The 19,026-nt window shown below is 42.7% G+C and overlaps 1 protein-coding gene across 1 annotated transcript in view; it reads right to left on the bottom strand.

Moving 5' to 3' along the window:
* Positions 1-14,515, bottom strand: part of MAP3K9 (mitogen-activated protein kinase kinase kinase 9) — a 57,729-nt gene extending 43,214 nt beyond the window's left edge. Inside the window, exons 1-2 of the mRNA XM_057421359.1 lie at positions 14,031-14,515; positions 8,525-8,938 (exon numbers count right to left, since the gene is read on the bottom strand). Coding sequence (XP_057277342.1) covers positions 8,525-8,938; positions 14,031-14,331 — 715 coding nt within the window. The 5' untranslated portion in view covers positions 14,332-14,515. The remainder of the gene's footprint in view (positions 1-8,524; positions 8,939-14,030) is intronic.
* Between the last annotated feature and the right edge of the window lie 4,511 nt (positions 14,516-19,026).

The following is a 19,026-nucleotide window of genomic DNA, read 5'->3' on the forward strand; positions in this document are numbered from 1 at the left end:
ATCCCCAGTTTAAGCACAGCAATTGTTGTGATCAGCAAGATCTTAGTGATAGAAATATTTACCTGTTACTAGTAAATGGAGCTATTGGCACAATGACTATCATTTGCTACACATCTAAACAGTAAGTCTATAAATCAGCAAGGTTGAAGCCATGCTCACATTTTAAATGAAGGTTTCAAGTTGTAATACAAACAAGCAGACCAAAATGGTGTTAGAATAAATGCTTGAGTAATATGACAATGCTTTTAGAAAGCAAAGTGGAAGGGCTGTGTATGGTAGTAACCTGAACAGCTCATAGGAGGACTGTCTATCTTCAGGGTACTTCCTTCTGAAAAGGACCCTGAAGGATGCTGCACCCTGCTGCCATTACCACCAGAACAACCCTGCTACAGGCTAGGCCCCAAAGATTCACTGCTGCGCATGTGAGTCCTCTTCTCTCTGATCTTAAGAAACACTGATGAAACCAAAAAACATCATTATAAATCCTTATACATTGAGATAGTTTCTCTTCTAAATGCATGAGGTTCTGTTACTATTTCTTCCTCATATCTGCAAAAAGTTCAGGTCTGAGGAATACTGAAGTGACTTTTCCATCAGCAGTCAGACAATTAAGAAGCAATTATCCGCTATGCCAGTGAACTCTGGCATCCTTCTGGAAATCTAAGTCACACCAATCTAACTGAAACTCTCCTAGAACGAGAAAATAAACATGTACCAAAAAGCATCTACTTAAAATCATGTGCTATATCCTGTATTCTTTCCAACAGCTTAAGGCTTTCCTTGTCTTGTCGTAAGGGAAGAGGCACCATCTTCAAAATGGGTTTAAATTAAGGAAACCATCTTGGGTGATGAATCATCACTTCAAAGAGCAAGAGTGTGCTTAACTTCTGATGCTTCAAAAGTGAGGTTGTTTGCTTTGGGTATGTTGAAATTCTGAAGAAATTGTTTGATGAGAACAGAAAAACTGAAACTGCTGACAAAAATCTCTCAAAATCCAAATTAAGATAATTGACATGGGAGAAACACCAATTAAAAAAAGGGGGTGGGGGAGCTGAAAAAGTTATTCTAGCTTCCTGGAAATGCCATAACAAGGCTGTTCTCACTCGACTTGCTACTTAGAAATTTCAGAAGAACGCAGATTTATCCCAGCTCTGTCACAGATGGTCAGACAGTGAATTCATGGGAGCAGCACAGAGATGCCTAGGCACACCTCCTGCATCATGGTGCTTAAGTCTCCTCGTATCTGTTCTATGGTTCCATATGCACAATTTCGAGAACATGCTTAGTGTCATAACTCTGGGTTATTTTGTTCTTAGGAGCAGAAAAGAACCTTGCAGAAAAAAAAATATGCAGTGGCAAAAAGATATGAAAAGGTATGAGTTAGGTTTTTAAAAGTAACAGACACAATTTCACTTCTTAAAAATGAGAAGAACTCTTTCCATTCTTATCTAGGAAAACAAGGGATTCCATTTGTGAAATTGTCATTTTGCTATTTGGTGTGGGCAGGAGAACACCAAAGCACTCTTGTGGACATCAAGCATGTTCCATGAAGTCTTTCTGACTTGCAATTAACAGTGAAGACATCAACGCAAAACCAAACCACTTACAGGAGATGTATTTTCATTTTGCAACTTTGAAGAATCTACTAAAACATACTGGAAATCAGACTGCAACATGAAAGCATCTGTCAAACCTCTCAGAGCAAAGTAGTTGCACTAATTCATACAAGCTACGAAAAAAAACCATACAACCAAAAAAAAAAAAAAAAAAAAAAAAAAAAAAAAAAAAATCGACAAAGTAAACTGTCACTCTACTTCTGTGAATTCCTGGGTCTCAACAGCCTAAAAATTGTCATCACTTTCAGGTATAATATCTTCATTCTGTTCCACAAATGTTGTGGCATTACTACCTCATCACATGCAAAAATATACTAGTTATTTGGATTTTTTTAATCACAATGCAAGTGGTCAGCATATCCACACAGAAGGCTGATACTCTGGGGAGACAGAGAAATAAGCAGAGTAACCAGAACTAGAAATTATGCACCATTAGCAATATTGTATAGCATGCCCATAGCATCAGATAATTGCCCGAGGGCAGAACCTGGAGAGTCATCTTTAATCAGCCGTAGGAGTATATTCAGGCTGTTTGAAAGGCTTGATTTCTACTCCACACACATTTTAACTCTAAAATACATACATAAATAAATAAAAAGGAAGTTTAGTGACTCACCACCAAAAAAAATAACTATCCTCACATTTTTAACACTTTCCTCTTCAAGGGCAAAGAGCCACCCAACTAAGGCCGGATCAATTATTCACCCAGTGTAAAACGTTCAGATCCAATGCCATTGAGACAGTTTCACTATACTTTACATAAAGCATTACTCACACTTGTCTAATTGCCCTGACAAAGGAAATCCATTCTGATAGAAGGTACAACATTGTGGAGTTAGTCAGCAAATTACACTGAAGTACCAGCAGCAGCAATAATAGTGCAGACTTCCAAACTCGTCTGCCAACATACTTCAAGCAGACCCTGGAAGAGCTCTCCTCTACAACTAATATGTTTACATTAAGTACTTTTCCTTCTGTGTAAAGACCAACAGAAGAATGTCAATTATAAAAGGACTGGGAAGTGAATACAGCAACAAGGAATGAGATACCTGATCATGTTATTGAGATTGATATGTAAATTCAAGTTCTGTGTTGTCCTTGGGTTGGATGTGAACTAGTCACAAAGAATTCCTGTCTCTAAATTCTGCCTATACTTTAAAAATAATAATAAAAAAAAAATAAAGAAAAAAGGGAACAAGGAATATTTTAAGTCTTCGGAAGAACTGTCCAGAGACCATGTGAAGGTCAACTCTATTAGCACTTTCATGAACAGAAAAAAGCTTTAACAACTGCATAAAATAAATAAGCAAAGCTACAGCAGAGTTTGAATTTCTTAAGAAAGCTAGAGCTTTGAATCTCAGGACACCACAAGCTTACGTCGGTGATCCAAAAAGTAGGAGAGGTGAATGCCTTCAAAGAACAAGAAGGGAAGAACTACTGACTTGACTGAATCAGAATTGTTAGGGTTTATTTTGAGCTCTGTCCTTACCTCTTTCTCTGACTTTGGCTATGCCACTTTGCTGTTAATCTTCTGTGCCACTTTGTGGAACACCAATATGGTGACTTTTATAAAGCACTTTGCTAAATGGCATGAACACCCTCAGCAAAATCTTTCAACATAGTGCAAATAACAAATGTATTTTGCTGAGCCAGTCAAAAAAAGCAAATATGCTTTTACTAGTTCTCTGCAGCATTAGTTAACTGGCATTATTCCTATAGCAATGCTGGCATACCTAACATTGACAGACACATAGAAACAAACAGAACCAGCTTCATTATTTACAATTCTTCACCAAAACCAAAAAGACTGCCCCTTTCTGATCCTAAGCACTATATACCAAGCAACTTTCTCTGGACATAAACTAAATTCAAATTGCAAGTAAGAAATAAGAAGAAGGAAAACTCTAAGAGCTGTACTGAACATAGTGATTTGACTTCAGCAGGCATTCCTAATGTCTTTTTTCCCCTATAGGTCAGCATTTAGATGATTTAGGAGCCTTCACACTGGGAGAGGCCTACTACCAATTCCATAACATAAGCTCAGTGAAGCCAACACGCAGCTGAAGAAGGAAAGGGTAGCAATCACCAGATGAAGGGAAGTAAAAGAAGCCAGAGAGGATTCTGCCAGATTAATTTTTATATGGAATAAACTGCATCTCTTAGAATCATAGAATAGTTAGGGTTGGAAAGGACCTTAAGATCATCTAGTTCCAACCCCGTTGCCATAGGCAGGGACATCTCACACTAAACCACGCCACCCAAGGCTCTGTCCAACCTGGACTTGAACAACGCCAGGGACAGAGCATTCACAACCTCTCTGGGCAACCTATTCCAGTGCCTCACCACACTTACAGTAAAGAATTTCCTCCTTATATTCAATCTAAACTTCCCTTGTTTAAGTTTGAACCCGTTACCCCTTGTCCTATCACTACAGTCCCTAATGAAGAGTCCTTCTCCAGCATCCCTATAGGCCCCCCTTCAGATACTGGAAGGCTGCTATGAGGTCTCCACGCAGCCTTCTCTTCTCCAGGCTGAACAGCCCCAACTTCCTCAGCCTGTCTTCATACGGGAGGTGCTCCAGTCCCCTGATCATCCTCGTGGCCCTTCTCTGGACTTGTTCCAACAGTTCCATGTCCTTTTTACATTGAGGACACCAGAACTGCACACAATACTCCAGGTGAGGTCTCACAAGAGAGAGTAGAGGGGCAGGATCACCTCCTTCGACCTGCTTGATGCAGCCCAGGATACAGTTGGCTTTTTAAGCTGCAAGCACACACCCCCAAGCCCTTCTCCACAGGGCTGCTCTGAATCTCTTCTCTTGAATCCAGTGCCAAAAGAGAAAAACTTATCTCCCTACAGAGCCAACAAAGTTTCTTCTGGGTTGTTATCTTTCTTTTGTGTAGTTATACAGCTGACATATGAATTGGTAACACCACTGGAACACTCTCCTACTGAACAACACTGTCAACTGAACTGACAGCATAAAGGATTTCAGGGACTCTAAAAATAAATCACAGGTGTTCAATTTGTTCTGTAATGATCTTTACGTACTCATTTCCTGATAGCACCCCCAATGCAACGAAGTGGGCAACCCTCAACCTGTAAATTTTACAATAAAAATCTGCCTCCAATGAACGTAGTACTTAAAATGTACAGGCCAATCTTATTACATGCTAAATGCATTACTATTAAACTTAAAGTCATGATAATCAAAAGGAGGGAAAAAATGAAGAGAAATGCTTGAACAGACAAAATGTCTACCTTTTCATTACAGGAAAATGAAAAACAGACAGTTTGGAGAGTGCTTTTTGATGAGAATCTCAAGAAACAGACACTTCCTGGAATCTTCAAATAATCTCCTGAAGCTCAGCCCTTTACAAGATGAAATTGCCTTCCAAAGCAATCAAAATCTTATCTTCTTTATCATGCCATCCGAAATGCTGAGAATCATTCTAAGCATTGTTTTGCTACCTCCTACTTGAGTCCACAAAGCTGCAGTAATTCTGATTAAAAAGGGTTTTGTTTTCCTTCCATATCCTGGTGGTAATTTTAGACTTGTATTCAGGTTCCCAACTGACTTATTTTACCATTTAAAATGTAACATGGCCTTCTGAGAAGTTTCATCATGAAGTACAGCCTTTATGCATTCTGTATCTGCCAAAATACAGACAGATGTCTGAAAGCAGGTCTTCAGTTCTCCTCTATTCTAGTAGAAACTTTGATTTTAAATAAGGCAACTCTGTTCCTTCCCACTCCCCCATCTTACTCTCTGCCTCCCAAACTAACTCATCCAGCAGCTTCAGATGAATAGTGCAGGTCCCAGCTGGTGTTGAAGGCAAAATGAGATGCATGAGAATCGCTATCTGTTACTAAATGTAGGTAGTACCAATCAGAAGATCAATACAGCTGATGCTCCAATGACAGCTCTACAGTACTTCTAGATGTTTAGTACATGAAAGAAATGAGTCTGCACGAATCTTTCCTAAGTTCTTGCAAGCAGAAGCTGGTCCTTCTCCAGAGACACGTTACAATCTATCTGTTGGTCAGTGGGTAACAAAAGTAAATGCTAAAGACTCGTAACTACAGACACAAAGCTAACAACAAAACCTGATCTCAGTTATCCACAGATATTGAGAAGACTAAGTAAATCAGAAAAACACTGAAAATGCAAATAAAGCCATATATAAATCACAATGCAAGTGCACACTTAGCCCACTCACCTTCACAAAACTAGTAAAAACCTTTTCATAGAAAACAGAGGAGAGAAATTTCCAAGATGCTTACTACATATAAGGGATTGAAGCAATGCAGTGACAGAGTACTCAGGAAAGACATGACTTGGGCAGTCCAAAGTTGTTTATCATAACAAGTTAAGTCTATCTGCATCTATGGCTAATACACACATTTGGGGACAATAAATCCAACCAAATAAAAAAGACCATCAGTTCCCCTCACCCCCTTGCCCCCTCCAAAGCTCTTACCCTTGTCATAATCTAGTATTAATGATACTTGCTTTACAGATACACCCAGAAAATAACATGTATTTTCAAATGTTTAAAATAGTACACATTTTTTAAAATATCTCTTCCACCAGACAGCACAGAATGAAGAATTCTGTATTGCCAAACTAAACAGCTGTTGTAATATGTCAAGCCCATATCTGAGGCTATTAATTCATCCTATTTCAAAAGAGGGTTACAAACCAAGGCATTTTCCTTAAAATACCTGAAGTCCTTCCCTCCACTACCAGCTCCTACCTTTATTTAGTTTCCCAAATATAATATTGCTTGCTGCAGACTTAGTTGGACTAGAATTTTCCTATAACCATCATTTCTGTACTAGATCTGATGGTATCTTTGGTCAAGACCACCACATAAATTCTCTACTTCTCTCCTCCAAACAGGATGTCTTTGAATCCTTCCACAGGCATTCCCATGCATTCTTCCTCTCCCTTTATTTCCTCCCTCCCAAATGAGAAAAATTCTACTAACATATTTAACAATACCTTCAACTTCTCACTGACAATTTACAGTGCAGAACAATTACAGACTGCTGATTCACCATGACAAGAGACATTTACTCTTGCTGCTGACAGTACAGATGTTTTCTAGCATCCATATCTGTGTCTGGTTAGTGGCACTGTGCACTGGTGCCCCTCTAGTTGCTGGTTCTCTGGTTGACGTTTCCCTCTTACAACAAGCAGTATCTAGTGTAAATAAAACAGTGAAATACCGAGAGCTAGCAGCTTTTTATTTTAAAAAAAACTTTCATTGTAAACCTCAAAAAATGTTCAGACAACATTAAACAATAATGTCTTAAGAGCCTGTCAGCAAAATAAGCAAGTAAATATTTTCTTAAGTAAGGAGAAAAGGTGCAACACTTGGAGGGAATAATTTATTACTATTCACAGATACAGCCAGTCATCCATTAACCAAGCCAATCAATCCTTCATTTTACAGCATTTATCCATATGCCTGTATATACTGCCATCTGTAAGGGAACTATTTAGATATTAGTAAATATTTTATAGACATTAAGATTGCCTTATTCTGAAAAAAGGGAAACTTTAATAGTGTAATAATAACACCATAGAAAGTAATTTGAAAGCTCTCCTAGTTCCTAATTTCAAACTCACTAATAAAAGAGTTATAAGAGTTACTTTTTTTCCTTCATAACAAACTATGTTCACTGCCCCAAGATTTGAGGACAAAAAAACATAGAAGGATTCTGCAAGGCCTGGAAATTTACATGATTGTAATGGTTAATGCTAGTTCTAGTGGATCTATTTAAGATATTAAAATTCCCATCTGTCAGACCTCTTTGCTAGATGTTACTGCCCTCTAAGCAAAAGAGAACATGTGCCTGCATCCAAGCCACCCAGTTCCTAGCATCTTTATTAACTCAAGCCATAAATTAAAATTATACTAACATACCTATCTAAACCATTGCAGCCAATATGCAGGTACAGATTTGCTCTCACCAATAAGCCACAGACAAGCAGAGAGAAAGGCTAAACAGCTGCGCGCAGGTATCAGGAAAGGAGATGATGATCTTCAAACAACAGCAGCAGTTTGCTCCCACACTATTCAATAATGTTCGGTGCATGTGTTTAACTTCAAGGCAATTTTAACTTTAGGAAAACAGACACACTACAAAAACAATACCCAAGTGGCAGACAATAATGCTATTAGTACTACAGAATAGTCGTAATTATGGATATTTGCCATAATTTCCAGAATAGTAACTACCAAAGTTCAGTCCCCATGCTCTAACGGGTCAGCTTCATCCCATGTAAAGCAGCACAAACAACAGCTGAAGTCCTCGGTGTGCAAGGACATTTCATTTACCTGAGTTAATGTTTCTGTCAACACCAGCTCTATGAGGGATAAAGTAAGATCCAATTCAGAAGGGATGGGTTTAATCTCCCACATGGAAAATAGGCTTGCATCTTATCTATACAGCAAAATCTACCAACTAAAATGAAAGCATTCATCTTTCCAAAGGAGCAATTATCCTTCCAAAAAGTGGAGGGAGGGTAAACATTTTAAGTTCAACAAGACATTTCAACATACAGGAGACTGCTGAAATGCAATAAAACTGAGACACTGTATATATATATATATATATATATATATATATATATATGAACTACTACAGAAGTATGTTACATTTCCAGCTGGTCTTCCATCCAATCATTTAAGTTGCTTCTACAAAGTGAAAGCATTTACACATTTCCAATGGCCTGTAACACCATACGTAGAAAAAATAAACCCCTCTGGCATTGAATTAGAGGATACAGTGGTTCACAAGAAAGGATCACCAAGTTAACATTACTGCCCTCGTTCTTTGTACAATTTCTTTCCAAAACCGTATCCCAGCAGCCTGGCTGCTCACTGTGTAGCACTTACTGTTGCTGGACTTCAGGTCACGGTGAATTATGGGAACAATTGCTTCCTCATGCAGGTAGTTCATTCCCCTTGCAATCTGTACTGCCCAGTTCACTAGTATGTCAGGAGGTATCCTTTTACCAGATAACACTCTATTTAGTGATCCACCACGGGCAAACTCCATTATTAAACAAAGATTAGGTTCCTTCAAACACACACCCCTCAGGGCAATGATGTTGGGATGCTTTAACATTGCAAAGAGCTTGGCCTCTTGGCGGACATTCTCAATGGTCTGGCTGATGTCCTCATCAGGATCATAGCGAGCTGCCTTGACAGCAACCTCATCTCCTATCCATACAGCTCGATACACTTTTCCGAAGCCCCCTATGCCAATGATTTCCTCCAGAACAAGCTCTGAGAAGTCGATCTCCAGGACTAGGAAAAGAGGAAAAAAAAAAAAAAAAAGTAAACATTTAGCAACTATGCAGTCTGAACCTTGGCTCAGCTGAAGGTCCCGGTTGCCCAGCCTCACCCTTGCGGGAAGGGCCAATTTTCACTCCAAAACAATACAAGTGAAAGCAGTAGTCCCTTCTGACAATCTTACATTGACAAACAATATGGTAAACAGATCTTGCAGTATTATAAAACCTGTATGAAGTACTCACTGTGAATGGTGATGAATTTGACCTAATGTTGGCAAATGACACAGTAAAATAGCCTCCTCTTACCACGCTTAATCCCTTCTAACACTAACAGCCCCTCAGTGACATTACAAGATTCCAGAAAAGTAAGAACACCCACTGACTTCACTATACAGTGCTTAATGCAACACAGCTAAAATTTAACACAAAAAGCATCTGCTCCTGCATTTGTCCCTTATTTGAATGCCTCTTATTCAGCTGCCACTAACAATCTTTCAGTCCTTCCGAAATCACGCTCATTCTTCTACACTTCTACAAGCATAGCAGATTCATTAACCAATTCTGGCATTACTGACACTAGTGTGACAAACAGATGGATCAGACCACATATTGCTAGCTCTGCATACTCAGGAAGAAAAACCTTGTTTTGATTAATGCCCACTACGTTTGCATTACAGAAACTATATGAAATAACAGAATCGTAATTTTCCATTCCCATGCACTCACAGCTATACTTTACAGGCTGTCACAGTAACTGATGGCTCTGTGGTGTTGTGTAGTAAAAATATACATATGCAGATGTCTTAATTCAGCATATAAATTTCATCTGGAGCACAAGTGGTAAGGAAATGAACCCTGCACAACTGTACACAGTTTATGCTCACAGATGGCCAAAAGAACCTATTCAATACTGACAAATACAGAATGGGAAATCCACATACTGACATTTACAGTAGTGGTAGGCCACTGGTGAGACACCATTGATGCTATTCGCTCTGACAAAAAAATACCATAATGCCAGGATTTAAGCAGAAATTCACCAAGACTTTTAATACTTTCCTGCATTTGAAATGCCAAATCTGACATCTGTTCCTCTACTTTGTCTAGCAGAAAGGAAATTAAGTCTGTAATGGACTTACTTGATGTAGGTATTAATACAGAGTACTGCATTATATTACTGGGTTTTCTAGTTATCGATTGTATACACAGAACTCTCGACTGTTTTCAAAAGAAATTACACAGTCATACAAGGCAAGGGAGCAGGTCAGATTCCACTTAAATAAAATATTTCCCTTACTCTAATTAAATGCCTATGTAAAAGTACAAGACACTGTCACAAAACTGTATGGAGTTGATACAAACAGCTGCAGACTTCTGGGGTTTTATGACTGAGTTCTATCTTCCCTGAACATGATTTGTAAAAGCCTGTCTTACTTTCATAGGTTAGTCAAACCTATGAGCTAGGAGTTGACTACATCTGGGGATTATATCATCAACCTTCCCATGCAGTACAGCCAATACACACACTACCTTAGCTAGTGTAATAAGGATGCCTGTGCTCTTTTTCCTAGTGTTCCATGAACACCAGATTAATGGGAAGCTAGACAGAATGCTGACCAGGAAAGTCTTCAAAAGGAGAAAGGGCCCTTTCCAGTCCAGAACACAAGAAGAATTTGTCTGTTCCTGTGAGTACATCTTTTGGGTAATGGTCTGAACTTCAAAGATTTACACAACAAAGAAGGTTGCACCCCTATAGCAGCAGCCTTGGTGTTCAAATGCTCATAAACTACAGATTACTAGAAAAGATGAAGCAGAAGATTCTGACTGGAAACACTGAAATTACAGAACAAGACCATAATGACACTAACTCCACAAATGAGACTACTCTGCCACTGAGAATACACAAAAGGAGCTGCTCTGGTATTTCTCACAGACAAAAGAGCTAAAGAAATCAGGTACTGAGTCCTACACCTTCAATCAGAATTTCAGCACCGGTCGAATGCTAACTCGCTCCTGGGGACGAGGACAATTAAAAGACAGCAAATGAACAAGCATGTGAGCCACGATGCCTGACGGAAAGGCCATTCCCTGAACTCCCGACACACAACACTCGGGTGGTATTCACACGCAGTGCTTTGATGTATGTCATGGATTCAGGAGGCACTGAAGACACGTAGAGCAAGCACTTCCCGCTGGCTCAGCGGGGCACCGGCGCGGCGGTGCTGAACGGACAGCTCCGGAGCAGAGCGCAGCGCGCGGCCCTGCCTGCACCGGGGCCCGCAAAGGAAAACCTAAGACCTAGCAAGCAAAACTCTTTCTGTCTGCTGTGACCCCTTTGTTCCACTTCAGCAAGTGTGGACAGCACACCTGCCGGGTGCACAAATTAACTAGAGCAAATCTGGAAGGTGAAACTGCTTCCAAATGAGTTTAACGTGTTACACTGCAAGTTTTGCAAAGAAAGTTTTCTTTTATCTGCAATTATGACCTTAGCTTTACTTTGAAAATGTATGTTTCTTTAAAGCAGACCAGCCAGCTTACCCTCAGGGGTAGCTTAATCAGAAAACAACCCCTCATCCTTACAAGAGTTTTATTTCATTTTTGGAGAAGGTTTTTAGGGCTCTTTGTGCTGAATTGTTTTTTTTTTGAGGTTTGGTTGTGTTTTTTTTTTTCTTTCAGCTTCCTAGTTATAGAGCTACATCAGTGCATAACATACTTGTTTTTCTCCAGCCTTCTAAACAGCCTAACCGCTTTTCTAAACTCCTTTTTAATTTGGAAGACCTGCCTTACTGGACTGTAAGGGAAATGGAATGTTTAATATGCATGTTTTGCTTTAGAATTTAAGAACGGAAGTGCTATCATTCCTCTGAGGACTGACAAGGAATTACAGAGCCTGTAAACCATGAGCCAGTGGCCATCTTGGCAAGTAGTACAAAGTAGGTGCTGTTTAATCTGCATTTATTATACCATACAATTAAGCTATTTAATTCAATCTGTAGCATGCAAGAGCCCACAGCACAGATGAGGGTCATTCAAGCTGGCCCACCACTGACAGCCTTAAGAGGCTACTTTGATCATCCACGGTACCCTCACTGAGGTTAAGATTCAAACACGCTACGTGAATGGCTGGAAGACAGCATGCAATTACTAGTTATAGTACTACAGCTCTCAGTGGGAACAGAATCTCTAGGACTTACACTCCAAAGCCTTCAGCAGACATGAAATAAACTTTAGGAAAGCAACTAAAATTAGCTCCTGTGCCACAGTGCAAATCTGGAATGACACCTTGCTTAACTCCTGCAAAACTTCAGCTCTTCAGAGCCCAATAAGATAACAGACAATAAGCCTGTTAATCCAACAACTATCAAACTAACATCACCAGCTCTAAGAGTAGGTATCATTCCTTGCAAAGGGTTTTTTAACATCAAACTTCAATCCAACCAGCTTTATCCCCTGTCCAAATTGCATTGTTTCTTAAAAGCAACTACTTTGGCATACTAAAAACTTACTGAGGAGCAATAAATTCTACCGTCATGAACATATGGTTGATGAGTTAACAGAAGTAGCCTGGTCCTGATGTGCCACTAAAATGGGAAGATGCAACTTGACAACTGTTCCTGAACTACCGAACCATAGCAAGTGCAGTAAGGCAGGAGAATCCAAAACCTGCACCTAACAGCCAAAACAGGAGGGGAGCTGAGGCTTCAGGAATTTCTGTAGAAATGGTTCTCCTAACTATCTCAAAGGCAAAACCTAATGAGCATTCACAGTGCATGGGGGGAGGAATAATTTACCTATGCTAGTACAGCATGAATGCAAGCACCACCACTGCCCAGCCTAGCCCCTTCACAATCCAAAGGCCAATACTATAAACCACTGAGGTTTTACCTAAATGTTTTCAATCAGAACATAGAGTAAGACAAAAGCTATTAGTTGTATTCCTTGGAGGTATGTCCTAGATAGGATAAAGCATCTTTTTACTCCTTTTCCTTTCTAGAAAAGCCTACTAGTCTGAAGATTTTTCTCTGCCCCTCCAAAATAGGCTTTACTCTTGCCTGAATTGTCAATAGAGATAGATAAACAGGATCTAGAAACAGTCATTCCACACTGTTTCTCTTTCCACAATTGTCCATAGTGGCTAAAACAAATGTAGAGATGAAACGTCCCTATTCTCTGTCTCCAACAAAGGCTTCAAAACTGCACCGAAGTTCACAGAAACAAACCGATCCCTTTGTGCCTTCAGTATCACAACTTAACCAAGCAACCCTCAGGTAGGCCCAGATATCCAAACTTGGATAAAACCCATTCACAGTATTTATAAAGAATTATTAAGATAGCAAAGGCCTAGGGAGGAACCTGGTAACACAAGCCAACTACGGAATTTTTAAGTCAGAAATAACGAGCTTTTGGTTAGGAGAGAGGAAGATACTGAACAAGCATTAGCAGTGAAACAACACTGCATAAAGCAGTGGCTTCCTGCCTACACAGCAACCTCTTTTTGAGAGTATTATTCCTAACGGGGTATCAGCAGAGCCCCCGGTGACCCCCCCCCCTTCCCCCGCTCAGCCGCCAAGCTTCTTACACTTGGTGAAGATTTCTCTGTCCCTGCAAACACAGCACTTAACAATGGGAAACTGCTCCCGGCGCCAGCGAAACGCTAACGCCTGAGCGAGGGTCAGAAAGGAGAGCTGGCCCTGAAGGCAGAAGGGCACTGGAGCAGCAGAAATGCGGCTGCGGGTGGGAAAGGGAACGGACCAGACCACCAGAGTGGGAAGGGCCGAGCCGCCGCATCCCCCCTCCGCTCCCACGGCAAGGGCCACAGCGGTGCCCGCTGTACCCTACCCCATCGCCTCGCCGCGGCCGCTCCCCACCGGGCTGCTCCTTCCCCCCCCCATTAGCGGCGGTCCCGGATGCCGTCAAGGAGCTCAGGAGGGTCGGGGCTCTCCTCCCACCCCATCCCATCAGGTCTGGCTCCCGCCGACCCGGCCCGGTCCCGCCTCCCCAGGTCTCCCGGAGTGCCGGGACCGGGTCTCCTCCCCTCTCCTTCCCACCGGGAAACGGCGAGGGGCCACGCCGAGCCCCCCCGCCCCGGGCGCAGGCCGCCTTACGCTGTATAGCGGGGGGCGGCGGGTATCGGGCCCGCAGCTCCGGGCCGCCCCCCTGCACGCCGCTGCTCACGTAGTTGCTGGGGAAGATGCCGACGCGCTGGTCGATCTTGCCCGTCCACCAGCCCTCGTCACCGGACACGTGCGAGTCTCTGGACAGCACCTGCACCACGTCCCCCGGCCGCAGGCTCAGTTCGTCCTCGCCGCACGCCTCGTACTCGAAGACGGCGGTCCAGAGCGGCCCGTCGCCCGGTGGCTCCCCGCCGCCCGCGCCCTCCTGGCTGAGCTCTGTGAGGGGCTCCATGGCGAGGCTGCTCCATAGGGGGAGGCGCCCGCGGCTGCCGGGCAGTGCGGGGGGCGACGGAGCCGGTACCGCCGCCTATTGTTCATGCGGCCCAGCGCCTGGGGGGGTGGTCAGCGCCCGGTGCGGGGCCGCCTCAGCCCGGCGCGGGAAGAGGCGAGGGCAGGCAGCGCGTGCCGCCGAGCCGCCGCCGGGCCTCCCCCCTCGCCGCCTCCGCCTGCCGCCGCGGCCGCGCATCCCGGAGCCACCTGACTCTCTGGCAGCTTCGGCGGCGGGAGGGAAGGGCAGGGCTCCGCCTCCTCGTCGCCATTGGCCTCCGCTACCGCCCGTCAACACCGCCCTCACCTGATTGAGTGCTCTCGGCCGCGCCCCCGTCCCGCCCAGCAGCTCGCCTCTCAGTCTCGCACTCACCGGTGTCGTCCCCCATTGGTCACCGCTCGGTGAGCTTGCGCTTCCCATTGGACTCGTGTCAGTGACCGCCCCAAGCTCCCCCTTCCGCGCCGCTTCTCATTGGCTGAGGAAAGGGGCATGACACGGGAGAGGGTCGAGGGTGGGCGGGATTCCGTGGGGGTGGGCAGCGGGAGGGGAGGGTATTGCCCCCGACCCGCCGCGCTCCGCGGCCCGGCCCGGGCTGGCCTTACCCGGCCTTACCCGGACACTGCGCTGCTTTGCCGCGGCCCTGCGCCCGCCCCTTCCGGGCCATCGCCGCGGCTCTGCTGCACCCCGAGAGACCGGCATAGCTGCGGTTCAGCCGGATGGAACGGGGGCTGGGGTCGGGAAAGTCTTTGTTTTGTTACCGCGCGTTGTCCCGCATCGGAAGCGCAGGTATGGGTGAGGTTTGCAGGCGGTGAACACGGCGCTGGCCCGCCGGGCGCTGCCGGTGGGATGCACACCAGAGCGCGTTCTGCTTGCTCCTGACAGCACAAGTGACTTGCTGCCAGCGTGTTTACAGTTTATGGAGACCAGGTGGTGTGGGTGTGAATAGAACCTGCTCGTACTTAGTGATACCAAAAGGAGATTTTCTTACTATTTAACTCCAGTTTTTACAATCCTCATTCATTTTTCAATAACAAAACAGGAATTAAAAAGTCTCTATTTGTGCTTCATGGTAATGAAGCCAACTAATGCTGAATTACAGATTTACAGAACAGTTTGGGTTTGAAAGGGCCTTAAAGCTCATCCAGTTCAACTGCCTGCCATGGGCAGGGAGACCTTCCACTAGACCAGGTTGCTCCAGGCCCCATCCAGCCTGGCCTTGAATGCTGCCAGGAATGGGGCAGCCACAGCTGCTCTGGGCACCCTGTGCCAGGGCCTCACCACCATCACAGTGAAGAACTTCTTCCTCAGATCTCATCTAAATCTCCCCTCTGTCAAAATGAGAATCCCAGGTACCCTGGCCACACATGATGTCTTCCCACTTACATAAAGTATTTGGCTTAGTTTTTCTTTAGCACATTAAAAATGGAGTTACCCAGTTATCTGCAAAAGGAGTTTTTTAAAAAAATTCTCCACTCCCTGGTGTTTGTTTTATGTTAAGTACAGAGTAACTGCTGCTAGTCCTTAAGATCTGTGCAGTGAGGCTCTGTATCTATCCTTGTATTAGCACTGTGCTAATGCACTTTGGAAGCACCAGGATTTAGGCTTCAAAAAGAGAGATGAAGATTTAAAGACTAGTGTGCTCTGAGTTTAAGAAGTCATTCAAAATCCTTTTTGTTGTTTGTGAAACATTTTAATTTGCTTGTCTGGGTTTTATGGGGGGAAACACCTCCACTCAGCTGAAACTTAAATACTAAGTATTGCAGAGAATTCTGCAGGGAACTGAAATTGTTAGTAAGTCTTTTTTTTTTTTTTTTCCCCCCAGACTTCACAGCCTTTATTTCTGATAGAAACCCAAAAATACCTTTTCTGGAAAGAGCTGCTATATTAATATTCTTATTTTCCAAATAAAGAGCAAAATACATGTAGTTGAGGTTGGAACTGGCATTTCAATGTGACGCATGCAAGACCTAGGCATGCTGCAGCACTGGTTTTTAATTGAACCTAAGAAATGAGCTTTAGATTTTCTCCTGTATCTCCGTATCCCCTCTCTAGTAAGGGCAGAACTGAGGATGCATCCTCTTCACTACTCTTTTGTTACTTAAGGATGTGTTTTCACAATTAGTGGAAGCTTATCCAATATTACTCTGCTGCTGAAAGGGACTTTCCTGCCCCTTGTCACATGCTTGACCTGCTTTCCAGATTGCAGCAGACATGACTGCATGGCTGTAGAGTCACTCCAGCTCATTTATCTAACTGGAAACTAAGCCGCCAAGTTAAAGCAGCGAGTTCTCTATCAGCTCTTAGTTTGATCTGATTTGCGTTAGGACTGTAGGCACAGTTGTTGAAGCCAGCACCACATAAGGAAGCAGGACAGGACACGGAAAGGGACAGCAGACCTGGCTCTTCCAGCAACAGTCACTTACTTTTCTGTACAATTTTATTTAGGGGAAAAAAAAATATTTTCTTATTTCACACAATGGGGAATTACTACTCTATATGCAAATACTGTGCCTTTAAAGTTGTAGTATAAAAATTTGAGTGAGACATAACAAAATAGAGGCCTCGTGCCTTTCATCTGTTTGACACTTATTTTGATCATGCTGTAGAGCACTGACAGGTTTAAAGCAAAGAGTTGTGTTGCCGATGGTGAAAACTATGATAGGAGAAAAATTACTCCTGCAGAGGCTCGGGCTGGCTGTTGTAGTGACCTGCCGAGACAGAACCCTGCCATCTGGTGGAACGCGTTGATACTGAAGTACTCAGCCAGCTTTGCTTCTCAAACACGTCTTGCTTGGGTTTTTTTCCTTCCCTTTTTTTTTTTAACATATGATGCGTTTGTTTCCACAGAGGTGGTGTGACTGGCTCAGAATGCCCAGAGCAGCCAGTGCCTGCACCTGGGAAATCCTCTGAAAAGCCAGGATAGGATTTTCCCATTCTCACAAACTTATTTTGGCATCTTTTACCAGCAATCTCGGAGCCTGGTTTCTGAATGAAAAGATTTGACCAGATTGGGAAGGCTGTTCTTAGGATCAAGGTAAATAGAAGAGTCAGTAAATGTTAAGTTAGTATTTCAGTAACTGGGAAAGGGCAGAAGAACAGAACACTAAAGACTGTCTGCACATGGTCTGTGAAAGACGACATTTCAGTGTTTGCAAGATACATAAAGATATTTGAAGTGGTGCACACCTTTCTGGTGATCATACAGCCTAAATGCTACACTGAATGTGTCTTCCTTGTGTATTTTCTAATAAGTCTGCATATTTTCCCATCATTATTCAGCAGATGTGAATAATGGGAATTAGATTATAAATATAACAGATCCAGTTCTCAAAGTCTGTGTCTGAATGCACACTTATTGCTTCCTAAAGTTTGGATATAGATTTTGTTATAATATGTTTAAAAAGGAGAGTCCATTCTGCAAAATGCAGGTGATAATCTGAATGAAGTTCAGACTTCCTATAAACTGGGACCCTTAGAACAAGGATTTTAATTCAGGCTCATTTATGCATCTGCATTAAAAAAAAAAAACAAACAAAAAACCACAACAAAAAAAAAAAAAACAAAAACGAACACCAAAACCCAAAACCTAACAACAAATTATTGGAGGGTAAACAAAAAGGCCAGTCTATCCCCAGGCCTTGTTTTAACAAGCAATGGAAAATATGCTGCTTATTCAGTTCCATTGTTCATATAAATTTAGGGCAATCATCTCAGTTTTGCTCTGTCTCTTCTAGATGTTTATGCATCCTTCTGAACCAGTGCTCTCTTTTTCAATGAATGCCTTTCCTCTCTCTTACTGGACTTAGCAGCTCTGTAACAACATGTTAGCACTGTGCCCATCCATAGTTATAAATCTACACTGGATACTTAAATGTTGGCACTCCAGGCTCCTGGTCTCTGTGCTCTTTAGAGGGGGAAGAGGAATATTCAGAAAGAAGAGAAAGTACCAGAAGTACCAACACAGTCCAACTACACTGCAGTACTGGAAAACCACTGTACTTCCGATTACAGCTGCAGTGAAAGTACATTTCTATCAGCACAGTAAGAAAGAATAAAAGATAAAGGAGATGCTTCTTGGCACACCTGCTTAATGCAGCTCCTTTCACATCCCATGGTAATTTATATTCTATCTTAAATTAACCCAGCACTAATGCTCTCATGTGGCTTTCATACATTTCAGATATATCTCAGCTGTATTCCATGATTATATTCACTGATATAACCATATACACCACTCTGGAGAGTTGTCTCATGCCAGTAGATAGATTTGTTTGATCATTTACTGGTAATCTCTACTCAAACAATGTAAACTTTATGACAAATGGGTTCTTCTGTCATTATAAATTGCCTCTCTTCATGGCTGTAAAGCTGGACTGTTTGGTTTTTCCCACTTAAGAACAGTACTATTTTACCAATATCACTTCATTGAAGGTTTGTTCTTCATGCAGGGGAGACAGGTAAGCCACTGGCAACAGAAACTTTTTGAACTGTGCTTTGCTAGCTAGGAGTCAGGCTGCGAATCTGGGTCTTTAGCATCTGAGTCAGTAAAAGACAGAGCTCTACTCTGCTTCATAAAATATATATGCTAATCTCCCAGATGGCTATGTCTTCTTTCTCCATAGAGCAGATGACCTGGAAAATACAAGAAGACTGAAAACA

Source organism: Pezoporus wallicus, unplaced genomic scaffold (genome assembly GCF_028554395.1).
Source record: "Pezoporus wallicus isolate ANWC-B61680 ecotype Strahan unplaced genomic scaffold, APGP_CSIRO_Pwel_v1 contig_2144, whole genome shotgun sequence".
Classification (NCBI taxonomy): domain Eukaryota; kingdom Metazoa; phylum Chordata; class Aves; order Psittaciformes; family Psittacidae; genus Pezoporus; species Pezoporus wallicus.